The 13,356-nt window shown below is 53.6% G+C and overlaps 1 protein-coding gene and 1 long non-coding RNA gene across 2 annotated transcripts; one reads left to right on the top strand and one right to left on the bottom strand.

Annotated features, from left to right (window-relative positions):
- Positions 1-418: 418 nt before the first annotated feature.
- On the top strand, positions 419-13,322 carry TNFRSF1A (TNF receptor superfamily member 1A). Its single transcript, XM_043564670.1, has 10 exons — positions 419-964; positions 8,294-8,447; positions 8,697-8,825; positions 9,029-9,178; positions 9,414-9,492; positions 11,238-11,311; positions 11,438-11,548; positions 11,855-11,883; positions 12,055-12,313; positions 12,425-13,322. The coding sequence occupies exons 1-10, from the start codon at positions 926-928 to the stop codon at positions 12,739-12,741; spliced, it is 1,341 nt and encodes a 446-aa protein (XP_043420605.1). The 5' UTR covers positions 419-925; the 3' UTR covers positions 12,742-13,322.
- On the bottom strand, positions 11,057-11,531 carry LOC122473858. The gene is made up of 2 exons (XR_006294730.1): positions 11,417-11,531; positions 11,057-11,237 (listed from the first exon to the last, which is right to left on the bottom strand). It is a non-coding gene; the product is annotated as an uncharacterized LOC122473858 (long non-coding RNA).
- Positions 13,323-13,356: the final 34 nt, after the last annotated feature.

The following is a 13,356-nucleotide window of genomic DNA, read 5'->3' as shown; positions in this document are numbered from 1 at the left end:
AGAGTGAATGAGCACCAGATTGGAGGGGGGGGGGGGGGTATCAGGGCCCCAGTGAGGGCAGAAAACTAGGGTTTGGGTTTACTCCAAGTTTGAGTTTGGGTCGGAGGGGTAAATTCCCAAGAAAGCGAGAGATTTGGGGTGTCGGTGGAGAACTCTGGGGCTAAGGGAAGAGTTCTTAAGGAACACCGAGTACCTGTCATGGATCATATGCTTACCTGTCCTGTCTCAGTCAGTCCTTACAGCAACCCCATGAGCTAGGTGCTCTCTCTCCATTTCACAAACTGGAAAACAGACCCACAGAGTGTTGGTTATTTGTCCCAGACCACCCAGCTCAAAGGCAGAGGATTCTGAACTGAAACCCAGTGAGTTTGACTCCAAAGCCCTGAATCGTTCCAGTGCTGTTCACGTGGGGAAGGCCGGGTGACTGGGTGAGGAGGGAGGGGCTTATTGCGCCGTGGGGGGGGGGGGGTTGGGGGGGGTCGGGAGGGGTCCGATTGGTGGGTTGCGGGCACCAGGCTGCTGGATCCGGGACTCTGGCGCCTCTGACTGAGCTACGAAGGGTTAAAGACCTTCGCCCCCTCCTCCCGCCTCCTCCTGTCTCCTCCCCCAGGCTCTTCCTGTCCCGAAGTTGCAACACCCCATCTGCCACTCTCCCTTCCCTTCTACCTCCACTCTCCTTTCTGCTTTAGTTTTCTCCCAGTTCTCCGGACTCGGCTCCGGCTCTGGCCTTCGGGGTGTGAGGTCCCTGGGATCAGGCGGTGACCTTCACCCCAACCCCATCCCGCTCAGCTTCCCTCCCCGGGGTGCGGGCTCTTCTTGGGACCTCCCGACCCCGCGCATCCCGGACTCCGGTCGCCGCCGCCGCCGCCGCCGCCGCCACTGCCTGAGCCCTGATGGGGGAGTGAGAAGCCACAACTGGCCGGACATGGGCTTCCCCACCGTGCCTGGCCTGCTGCAGCCACTGGTAAGACCCGGGACGAGGGCCTAGTGGGCTGGGGGCGGGGGGGAGGAGGGGGGAGGGCGCCGCCCCGCCGGAGTGGGCCCTCGCCCCGGGCCCCGACCTTCGGCCGGTGTGGCCCAACTTCAAATTCGGCCAGAAGTTCGGGTTTCCCATTCTGAGGCCTGCTCTGAGTCGGAGGCAAGGCCGAGGGTGAAAGGGAACCCGAGGACAGCCAAGGAAGTTTGCTGGGCTTTGGGGTGGCCAGGAATGTGGGGGCAGGTGATCCCCGGAGGCGGGGCGCATTTCGGAAGGGTAAGGAAAGGAGTGGAAGAAGGACGTTTCGTCCTCTCGGAGTCCAGATGATTCAGAGTTGTGTCCTCCGGTCATCTGGCCAGCCGGTGTGTGTGGGGTGGGAGAGGTGAGGCTGCCCGTGGGCTCTGGCTGAACAAACCTTGGCAGGGCGTAGGAGTTGGATGCTAGTGAAGGGGGAAACTGAGTCCGGGAATGGAGATGGGCTGGTGGGTAAGTTTGGGATGCTGTGTGTGTGTGCCTGTGTGGAGAGGGGGTATTTGGGAGTGAAGTGGGAACCGGATAGGGACAGGGCAGTGGAGAGCCCCCCAGGGCCAGGACGCCCACCTGCTGGCATTCCCCACTCTCTGCTTCTGGCTCAGCTTCTAGGCGGGTGCCCTCCGTTGGACTGACTCTAGACAGCTGCCAGCGCCTCCACCTGGGCCCCGACCCTGTGGCCAGCCTTCAGCCCCCTCCCCACAGACCCAAACAACAATCTCTTCGTTTCTTCTTCCACAGATCAGTTTGGGGAAGTTAGTAGAAAGTTGTTTTCGTCACTGGAAAATGTCCCTTTCTTGTGCCTCAGCCTTGTTTCAATGTATCCTCCATCTCCCTGCATGTCCTGGAGTCAGCCTGTGCGATACCGGGAGCCCCTGTCCCCCACCTAGTAGGGCGGATTTTCCTGGCCTGTGGTTGGCCAGTTTCTCCTGGGTCCCTGCCTGTCTCTGGCCCCCATCTTCCGCACTGTCCTCTCTGGGTCTTGTCCTGTCTCTACTAACCATTTCTTCCTTTTCTGTTGGTTTCCCCAGAAGTCTCCTTTCTGAACCTTTTTCTCTCTGGTGCCTCCCTCTCCCTCTCTTTTCTGCTGGGAGTCCACGTCTCCAGACCGTGATTCCCCGTGCAGCACCTCTCTCTCAACCTGAGTTCTTACTCTTATTCTCACTGTCTCACCTCCTGTCTCCCCAGCCTGTCTCATGACTTCTCTCAAGTCTGTCCTTCTCCCAGGCTCCCTCAGCCCCCATCCGACTGCCTTGTCTTCTCTCTTTGGGGGTACATCACTTGGATTCAAATCCTGGCTCCCTCACAGACTAGCTGCCCGAACTTGAGCAGGCTACGTAACCTTTCATGTCTTAGTTTCTTTATCTCTAAAATGGATATAATGATCACTACTTCCTAATGGTGTTTTGAAGATTAAATAGATTGACACACAGTTGACCCTTGAACAAACATGGGTTTGAACTGTGCACGTCCACTTATATGTGGATTTCTTTCCCATTAAATACAGTCCTGTAAACATATTTTCTTTTTCTAATTTTCTTACTAACATTTCCTTTTCTCTGGCTTACTTTCTTGTAAGGATGCGGCATATAATACACATAACACACAAAGTATGTGTTCATCAATTGTTGATGTTATCGGTAAGGCTTCCAGTCAACAGTAGGCTATTAGTTAAGTTTTGGGGGGAGTCAAAAGTTATACGTGGATTTGTGATTAAGTGGGGGGGTGCTGACGCTCCTAATCTCTGCATTGTTCAAGGGTCTACTGCGTGTTAGATCTTCAAAATATTAAGTGCTGGGTCTGTGCTAGACATTATTTTAAGTGCTGGGGTGACAGCAGTGAACGAAATCTCTGCCCCTATGGAGTCTACATTCTAGTAGAAGAATAAGGTCTAGCAAATAGAAAGCACTCAGTAAGCGTTAGATTTGTTTTGTTAGTATAGTAGGGATTACTCGGGGGCTCCTGTGCTTGGAAGACAGAGGAGGCCTGAAGAGATAAAGGGAAGTGCCTGGTGGCAGGGGCGGAAGATGGCAGGTGGGAGGTTGGCTGTGAAGGGACCCAAGTTCAGCTTGGAGCTGGAGGGGAAAGAGAAGGAATGAAAGGCCTGAGCTGTTTTCAATTGCTCACCAGTCACTGGGCAATACCGCACGCACCAGAGTATACGTGTGGGTGTGTGGGGGGGAGGTAGTGGAGAAGAATACAGGAGAGAGTGTGGCAAAGCTCCTAGGATTTTGCTGTTCTCAAAGAGCTTGCAGTCTGGGAGCCAAGATGGCTTACAGCAAAAAAATGAGCTCAGAACAGTCTGGGGAGAATATCCACAAAAGCGTTTTGATGTGGTGCCCTGGGACACGGATGGGAGGCAGGACCAGGGAAGGGAATGAGCATCATCCAGCTGCTTTTTCTTGCTTAGCTGGCCTCATCTCTGGTGTCTCTGCCCCAGGAACCCCTCCTGCATAGACTGCAGAGCCTACAATGAATGGATTGTCTCTGACCTGGCTGAGAGCTTGATAGCATGAGTGGCGTGAATTCACTAGGTCCCTAGCAGCTATATGGGACCTGGTGCCCATGTGATGCTCCCTAACTCTATGGAATGACTCGAGGAACAGGCATTGGTCAGATGGAATGAGGAAGGGAAAGCCTCATAGAAAAGTGGATTTGGAGTTGAGATTCAAAGTCACTGACTGGCAGCGTGGCTAGAAAGAAGGGAGACTGGTTTGAGGGAGAGTAGGGGAATGGAGAGGTGGGATTTTGTGTTGGAGATGGTGGTGGCAGGAAGCTGAACACCTTGGCTGGAGATGGAAGGACCATGTTGAGGAACAAGAAGATGTGAGAATGAGAAAATTGGAGGGAGTGGAGGCGGGGATGAAGAGAGACTTTGAATGTAGTCCCAAGTAGAGGAATTCGAGGAATTCATTCATTCATTCATTCATTCATTCATTCAGAAGCAGTTCTCTGAAAGACCCATGGCAGCTGGGAGTGTGTTCAGAATAGCAGTGAGGTACCTCTGCAAATACTCACACAGGGAAGGAGTGACTTGTGTGGAACTGATGTTCAAGGTCAGGCTCTGGAGAAGAAGATTCCCACACATGTGGGTGCAAGTTGAAGCATGAACACAGATAAAGTGCGTAGGATGGATTGGAGCAGGAAAGAGGCTGGTGGCTGGGCCATCAGCTGGAAGACAGTTGCAATAATGCGAGCGTGAGGCAACCCATGGTTATGGACAGGACTGAGAGATCATGGAAGACGGACTGGCGAGATGAACTGACAGGCTGGATGGCCGCAGGATCGGGACGGGGGACCTTTAGGAGAGAAGGGTGGCAAAGCTCTCACACTGTGGGTGCTGAGAAGTTGGTGGTGTAACATTTGTCTAGACCAAGAGATTGATGAACTAGGTTTGGGGCATGTTGAGGGTCTGGGAACAGCTAACTCAAGTGCGTACCTAACAGACTAGAGCAGGGCTTCTCAAACTCTTATCTGCCTTCGGATCATTCACCAGTGATACTCAAAAGGGAGTGTGCGTGTGTGTGCATGCGTGTGGGAAGGAGTGGGCATAGTTTGACCACTCTCCCCTGGAGATGAGTATGTTCCTTTACGGGAGCCCTGACTCTTCTATTTCCCTCTCTGGGAGTCACTGGCTTCGACTGGAGTGGAAGACAGATGAGTCGTTAGATTGGCCAATCAATGATTATTCTGCTTCTTTGGTTTTGGGGGCTGGGAAGATACCAGGACCATAAGACACTATCTCTGACCACACACGCTCTTTCTGATCGCTTATCTCATAAGAGTTTATGGTCCTTTCGGGGAGATCATATCTACACGCTCAGGATAATTATATTATAATAAGATCCCAAAGTAGATATAGTTAATTCCTGTTATTGGTCTTCACAGGGGGTTGGGCATCTAATGAGCTCAAGAGGAGGAAGCGGCATTAATGGAGGGCTTCAGCGGAGGGAGGTGGGATCTCAACCGAGCTCTTGGAGGAGAAGCTGTCATAAGCTCCCCGAAGATTGACATTAAAAGAACAAACACATTTTAATTTCGTGAACAAATTAATGCAGGGGAAGGGCACAGCTAGGTCATGAGGTGCCGGGTCAGGGTTAGACCACAGGGTCGCTCTGCTCTCATCCTCTCCGCCCCCTCTGCAGCCCTGGTACAGGAAGTCTCACTTTAAAGTCTCCCCAAGCGGAAGTTGTGGGGGAGTTGGAGGGGTGCTGGGCCACCCCCTCAACTGTCTCTCCCCAGGCACCTCCCAGCTTCCTGCCCTTCCCCTGCTCCAGGCGACAGGTGCAGGCTGGCTAGGGTCTTTGCTCTCAGAGCTCACCTCCTAATTCAGCTGCAAGGTGCAGCTGCTAAGAAGGACACACTCCCCAGAGCCAGCTGGTGCCGACTGGTGGGGGCCTGAGGCCCTGGCTAGGAGGGGTCAAGAGCAGGCTGGCTGGGGCACTGCTGGGGACTATGAGAGACCTGGGAAATAGTGCTGGCTGTCTGACATCCCTTCTTGCCTGCCTCCTTACTCCTGGAAGTGGGCGTTCAGGGCTCTGGAGTTTTTCTTGTGCTGCCAGTGGACTTGCAGGGAGGGGCTATGGAGACTCAGAACTGGCCTTATTTCCTAAGGATTGTTTGGGGACCCCAGGGAGGTCCCCAAACCCAATCCAACTGGCCAGAATCAGTCAGGCTGTGGGAATGCAGTGAACCCCGGGTGGGAGGGCAGCCTTAGTTTACTTCCTTTTGGAACTGGGGGGTGTCAGGGGCCTCCTGTGAGAATCCAGGGAAAGGGCTGGTCGGTTGGGGACTGGTTGGATGGGGAGGAGGAGCCCGGGTGGGGCCTGGTCTAAAGGAAGGATGCTGAGGGGCGGAGAAAGAGCTGAGTGGCCCCTCAGTGGGGGTGGGTAGTGACCCGCTGGGAGGAAGCCAGGAGTTGAGGAGACTTCCCTTTGGGATGGATTGGGAGAGGGGGCCATTTCCCGAAATATGCGGGCCAAGTGGGACAGGGGTCTGTTGCCGACTCTTTTGAAGGGGAGGGTGGCGGGGGGAGGAAGTGTGCTCCGAGTGGGGGTTGGAAGGAGAGCCTGGCCCACAGGAGAAAGGGCTCAGATGGGGTTCTCATTGCTGGCTCGTCCCTTCAGCCTTCGTGCTGACTCATGACCCTTGAGGAGCTGGGGAAGCTGCTGGTTCTATCTCCCTTCCCCTAGATGCCCTCCCTCCCTGGCCTGAGTCACTGGGCGGAGTTGCTGGGAAAAGATTTCTCTTTCCCGGATCTGACTTAACCCCCAAAGTGCTGGAGACGCAGGGGGATGCTAGGCTTGAGAAAGCCTCTCTCCCTCCCTCCCTCCGTCCTTCCTTGGAAGCTTACTCCTCACAGGCCTGTGGTCCCTGAAAGGCTCCCCACCAATGCTGTGGGGGGTGGGGGGGAGGCAGAACTGGAGCCCCCAGTTTTTCTTCCTGACTTTGTCTCTGCCGGTTGGCTTTGCTCCTGCAGGAGGGGGCCCTGCATGGAATTTCAAGTGCCAGTAACCTTGGGTCCTGAGAGCTCTTCGGGGAAAGGAACCACAATTTCAGGATTGGGAAGTTCTTCCCATAACCACCCTGAATTATTCCTGTGGCCCTGGACGCCCCTGTCTTGTTCAGGGGAGACGGCATGCTGGAGTGGCTCAGGGAGGGGACTGCTCTCTGAGTAGGGGAGCGCAGCCCTGCCTTGGCCGCTGCTCTGTTTCTCAGTGTGGCTTCTGATTGTGGCTGAGGCTCCAGCTTCCAGGCTGCAGTGTCTCCCAGAGGGTGACTCAGGGCAAGCATGACCTGCCTGCCTGCCTACCGGGCTGTGGGCTGCTGTGCTGTCCTGTCTCGGACTGGGGTTTCTGTGATCAGATTAGTCTGTTTTTCTCCAATTTTAACATGCTTTGAGGACATCCTCTTATCTTTACATAAAGCAGCTCTTATAGCAGAGGGAAAAAAAAGAAAATCAAGACCCAGGAAAAGCCAGAAAGAGGCTGATTAAGAGATCAAGGAAAAAAGTCTAGGCTGGAGCTCAACACTGACTCCTGGCTTTGCTGTCCCTGGCTCTGAAGCCAGAACTGGGCAAGTGATTCAGCTGCTGAGGGCTTGCCCTGAGGCTGTAAAAGGTGCCTTTCAGAACGCCCCTGTGTGCAAAGGGCATCAGGACTCCGGCCCATCCTCAGCTCCTGACTTGATGGTCACCTGAGCCCGATCACCAGCCTCTGGATACATACATTGTATGTAACCTACATGCCTTTTTCCAATCCTGCCTGGACCTAAACTTTGTCAATCTCCTACCTCATTCCCACCTTGAAACTTTCCCTTTTACTGCCCTCCCCGTTTGCCCTGGCCAACCTGGGGTATTTGTGCAGATTTAGTGGTGGAAGGGGATGCAGCATGAGGTCTGAGGGCAGAATCCTGAGTGAGGTTTTGATACAGATTTATAAAGAAACTCTTCCTTTTGCCCACTCCCTACAAATGGTGCCCACAGAAACGTCACTTACTTCCACTCCAATCTGATTTTATTTATTTTTAAAGTTTTAGTTATTTATTTGTTTATTTATTTGTTTATTTTGAAAGAGAGAGAGAGAGCGCAAATAGGGGAGGGGTAGAGAGAGAGGAAGAGAGAATCCCAGCTAAGCGGGCTCCATTGCTGTCAGTGCAGAGCAGATATGGGGCGTGAACCGTGAGATCATGAGCCGAAACCAAGAGTCTAGTTGGACGCTTTAACCAACTGAGCCACCCAGGTGCCCCCTCCAATCTGATTTTATAAACATACCCTTTCTACTGGAGTTACGCAATCCGGGAAAGTGCACAGATCTAACTGCTCACCTCTGTGGATGTTTACAAAGTGAACACACTGTGAACATAGCACCCATAAGGAGAAACACCACTTTAATATCCTTAAGGCTCCTTGTTGGAAGTAAGGGCCCCAATTGAGGTAACCAGTTCCCAATAAAAAAAAACATTCCTTAAACACCCGCCCTGTGTCCAGCACTGTTAACTGCTATGGGAAAATAAGGATAAAATACAGTCCAGGCCTGGGGTCTACTAGTCTTAACTTGGAGGAACAAAAAAATTAGTACACAGAACAACTAGAGAAGAATTAAGCACTAGATCACATGGGGCCAGCTGTCTAAGCTTAGAGGAAGGATATCCAGTGTGAGGAAGAATGGCCCGGGGGCAATGTTCCACTGAGAAAGGACTTGAGCTGGGAAGGCTTTGAACTTGCTACCTCTAGGGTTCCCACCCTCCCTCTCCTGATAGGATCTCCTCTGTCTGATTCTTCCCCAGGTACTTCTGGCTCTGTTGGTGGAAATATACCCATTAAGGGTTACTGGACTGGTCCCTCACCTCAGGGACCGGGAGAAGAGAGCTATTCCATGTCCCCAAGGAAAATATATTCACCCTCAAGATAATTCCATTTGCTGTACGAAGTGCCACAAAGGTAGGAGAAAGTGGGAACAGTGAATCACCTCAGTTACGGGGTCCTCCTTCTTCCTTTGCTTTTTCCAGATATTCTAGAACTTGGGGATCTCTGACCTCCAGGCTCCTAACTTTGCTGCCTCTTCTGGGCTGGGATTTTCTCCCTTCTTTCCTCTCTTACAGACTTCAGAGGCATGGTCCTGGCTATTCTCTCTAGCATAGGGCTCCTTCCTTGAGCTCCCGCTGCAACCTAACTGATCCCCCATCACAGGGACCTACCTGTACAATGACTGTGCGGGCCCAGGGCTGGACACGGACTGCAGAGAATGTGAAAATGGCACATTTACTGCTTCAGAGAACTACCTCAGACAGTGCCTTAGCTGCTCCAAATGCCGAAAAGGTGAGTCTCAGGAGGTGGCAAGGGCTCTAAATGGAATGTCAGGCGGATGTGTTAGAGCAGTGGGCTCGCCTGTCTGTGTGTGAGGGCAAACACAGGAATGTGCATGCATAATTGAGTGCAGGGGTGTGGGCGTGTGTACAGAGAAAGACACACACAGTTGGGGGGGGGGGTTGTGCTCACACCCTGTCTCCTTCCCCCTCCAGAAATGTACCAGGTGGAGATATCTCCTTGCACAGTGTACCGGGACACCGTGTGTGGCTGCAGGAAGAACCAGTACCGGTATTACTGGAGTGAAACCCATTTCCAGTGCCTAAACTGCAGCCTCTGCCTCAACGGCACGGTGCAGATCTCCTGTGAGCACAGCTCTCCATAGCCCGGCCCCGCTTCCCGCCCCAGGGTGGGCCCTGTCTCAGGAGAAAGGCCTCTGCCTTTCTGTACCCCAGCCCCCTGACCCCACACTTCCTCTCCTTCCCACTCCCGAAGTCTGTGGGACCATTCTGGCCATCTGCCCCCTGCCCCTCCTAGCTTTCCCTGTGGTCCTTGGTGCAGGGTGCCCCTCCTCTAGCTGTATTGTATCTCTCCCCACAGGCAAGGAGACACAGAATACTGTATGCACCTGCCACGCGGGGTTCTTTCTAAGAGGGAATGAATGCGTCTCTTGTGTTAAGTGAGTATCTCCACTGGCTGCTGGGCACTGGATCGGGTGAGGCGGCTTGGGGTGGGGCAGCGAATGGGGTGGCTGCAGGTGAGAGCCACCAGCAGGGCAAGGGAGACAGCCCAGGATGCTCTGGTTCTTACTGAGTGGTTGACTCTTGGTGTCAAAACACCAGACAGTCCTTCCTGCCCACCCGACCCCCCGCCAGAATTGTTCCTAAAATCTGAAGAAGTCTTTGGGAATAGAGGCTCATACTCCACGGACTTGCAGTTCTTTGAACTTAGACATTTGGATTTTGGGGTGACAGGGTCTACTACATATAGTTCATGGATTCTAGGACGCACATTTTCATGTCTCTGAAATCAGACTGCATCTTACAACTGATGATGTATCATGGTTTAACTGGCAGCTCTGTGTGTGTATGTAGTATGTAAATGATGGTGCTTTTTTTTTTTTTTTAATTTTTTTTTCAACGTTTATTTATTTTTGGGACAGAGAGAGACAGAGCATGAACGGGGAAGGGGCAGAGAGAGAGGGAGACACAGAATCGGAAACAGGCTCCAGGCTCTGAGCCATCAGCCCAGAGCCTGACGCGGGGCTCGAACTCACGGACCACGAGATCGTGACCTGGCTGAAGTCGGACGCTTAACCGACTGCGCCACCCAGGCGCCCCAGATGGTGCTTTTTAGTGATGGCATCTTTGAGGCAGTATGGTATTTCTTCCCCAGTCTCTGTTCAGGCCTCCTCACTTCTTTTGGCTCCACAGGGTCTGTTCTTGCATACTTGCTTGCAAAGAAGGAACTCTGAGGGCTCTACAAGTTCAAATCTCAGCCTAGCCACTTATGTGTGACCTTGGGCAAGTTACTTAACATCTCTGAACCTTAGTTTTCTTACCTTTAAAGTAAGGATAATGACATCCACTTGGCAAAGCTGTACAGCTATAAAGTAACACCAAACTATTTGTTTTCTTTTTCTACTAAGTGTCTTTTCTCCTTCAAAGAGCTTTTACATTCATTCCATGTGGTTCTCACTGTGAGTTTGTGAGGTCGCCTCTTCCTGCGGAGCATTGACCTTCCCAAGTTCCTTCTAGCCCCCCATGGAGTTCTCATTACTCCTGCTGCCCAGTGACAGCTTCCAGCGGGGGGGAAGATGTGCTTGTTCTAGAGTGTTCTCTGGCTGCCCCCCAAAATAAGTCTTTTAAAATTTTCACATGCATGTTTGACCCCTCTTTCCACAAAGTCAGGGATTGTCACTAGCAATGTCATCTCAAGAAAAAGCTCTCCAACCTCTCTTTGCCATGGGATTCTCACAACAGTTCAGTGACAGCCACCATTTATCGAGTGCTTCCTATATGCCAGGCATAATGATCTCACTTCTCAATTCTGACAGGTGGGTAAGGGTCTTACTTTACTGATGAGCAAACTGAGGCTTACAGGTTAAATGACTTGCTTGGAGTCACAGTGCCAGCCAACGAATGGACTGGAATTCACACCCTGCCCCTTACTGCTTTGAATTAGTTCTTTCTACACAGCCTCCTTGAGATTACTTCCAATTCTAAAAGGAAATGATTTTGTGATTGGCTTGCGTTTCATTCCTCTGAGTCAGGAGAGGTTTAATTTCCATTATTTCAAGAGATAGCTAAAATGTTTGGAAAACAAAGAAATTTCCAACAGTATGGAGTTTTCTTCTTTTTCCTTTTTCCCCTGTCTTCCTCTTGGGGGAGGGCCCCTACGTACCTGTGCGATCTCTTCTTTCAGCTGTAAGAAAAACACAGAGTGTACGAAGTTGTGCGTACCCATCGTGGAAACTGTTAAGGACCCTCAGGACCCAGGTGAGGAGAAATAACCCGCTTGCCATGCTCACCTGCCCTCTCCTAATCCTTGCCCCTCCACCTACCCAGCCAGCCCTGCTCTTCCTGCTTCCCTTCTCCTCTCACCACAATCTGCCTCGCCTCCAGGCACCACAGTGCTGCTGCCTCTCGTGATCTTCTTCGGCATTTGCGTTTTATCCTTCTCCATTGGTTTAATGTGCCGCTACCAGCGGCGGAAGTCCAAGCTCTTCTCCATTGGTGAGTGGGGCCCTTGGGAGGGGAAAGCTTGCTGCTGGGGGATGTGGGAGGGGGTTGAGTGGGTGAGAGGGATCAGCATGGAGGGAAATGAGGGAGTGTCCCCTTAGCTTGCTGCTGAGGACCCCGATGGCAGGAGGTGGCCCTGATGGCTTGGTGAGAGGTCACAATGCATCAGTAGGTCTCTTGTCCCTGGGGCCACTTTGGCCCTGAAGCATGTCACCACAAGTCCCCAGGGCCAGCCCCGGTATGGGCGCCAGGGCTGAGAGAGGAAGTGAAATTTGTGACGCTTGGTTTCTTTTTTCTCAGTTTGTGGGAAATCAACACCTACAAAAGAGGTAAGATGAAACCAGGAACCTACCCCCAGCCTTTCCCGCTGATTGTCCATTACAATCTTGTAATACCTAAATGACCCTCGGTCACCCTTAATTCCAACCCCCCTCCAGAAATAAAGAAGGTTCGGGCTGTTTGTCCTCTCCTCCACTAACGCTGTGCTTTCTCTCTTTCAGGGAGAGCCTCAGCCCCTGGCCACAGGTCCAGGCTTCAGTCCCATCCCCAGCCCCACCTTCACCCCCAGCCCCACCTTCACTCCCAGCCCCACCTTCACTCCTAGCGACTGGGCTAATTTGAGGGCTGCATCCGTCTCCAGAGAGATGGCTCCACCCTACCAGGGGGCTGGCCCCATCCTCTCCGCGGCTCCAGCCTCCAGCCCCATCTCCACCCCAGTTCAGAAGTGGGAGGACAGCACCCACACTCAACGCCCAGAAGGTGAGCTCCTTGCAGGGGCAGGTGGGTGGAGCTCCTGGAGGGCGCGTGCGCGCGAGGGGACGGGCGGGGCCGCCTCCGCGGCCAGAGGCTCACCGCCCGGCTTCCTCGCAGCGGATCCCGCCGACCCGGCGACGCTGTACGCGGTAGTGGACGGCGTGCCCCCGTCGCGCTGGAAGGAGTTCGTGCGGCGGCTGGGGCTGAGCGAGCATGAGATCGAGCGGCTGGAGCTGCAGAACGGGCGCTGCCTGCGCGAGGCGCACTACAGCATGCTGGCGGCCTGGCGGCGACGCACGCCACGACGCGAAGCCACGCTGGAGCTGCTGGGCCGCGTGCTCCGCGACATGGACCTGCTGGGCTGCCTGGAGGACATCGAGGAGGCGCTGTGCGCCCCCGCCTCCCTGTCGCCCGCGCCCCGCCTCCTCCGGTGAGGCCACGCCCCGCCCCGTGAGGGGCCTGCTCTGAGGACTGCTGCCTACTGGCGGGGCGGCCCAGAAGGACGGTGCGAGGTGCCCTCCGGATCCCCTCTTTCTGGACAAGGGACACGAAGGGGCAGGCAGGAGCTGGCAGCCACCTACTTGGTGCTACTCCCTCAGTGTACACAGAATTTTCTCCGTTTTCGGAGCACTGCCGGAGGGTCAGCCTTGTGTGTGTGACAGATGTGTGCGTGTGATCCTGAGAGAGGCTGAGTGTGCCAGGAGCCCCAGCTTGTGGTTGTAGAGATGAGGGGCGCCATGCCTCATCACCCACTTTGGGTTTGGAAAACCCAGCAACGCAGCTTCGGGGCCTCTGGGTGATCCCTGGGCCCTTGTCACAGTAGATAAGCAATCTTTTTTATCAATTATGTTACACTAATAGAAACTGGGCACGCCTCTGCCCCCTGCCTGGACAAGCACAGGGTGAGCTGACCTGTCCGAAGGCAGGGGCAGGCACAGAACAATGGGGCGGCCAGCAGGAGCTGTGGACTTTTGTAAATACACTAAAACTCTGGAATTAAAGCTCTGCTCCTGGACAGGGTGGTCCTTCTGAGTGGTGGGTGTGGGAGG

This window comes from Prionailurus bengalensis, chromosome B4 (assembly GCF_016509475.1).
Source record: "Prionailurus bengalensis isolate Pbe53 chromosome B4, Fcat_Pben_1.1_paternal_pri, whole genome shotgun sequence".
Taxonomy (NCBI): domain Eukaryota; kingdom Metazoa; phylum Chordata; class Mammalia; order Carnivora; family Felidae; genus Prionailurus; species Prionailurus bengalensis.
Note: the sequence above shows the minus strand (reverse complement) of the source record. Positions and strands in the feature narration are given on the sequence as shown.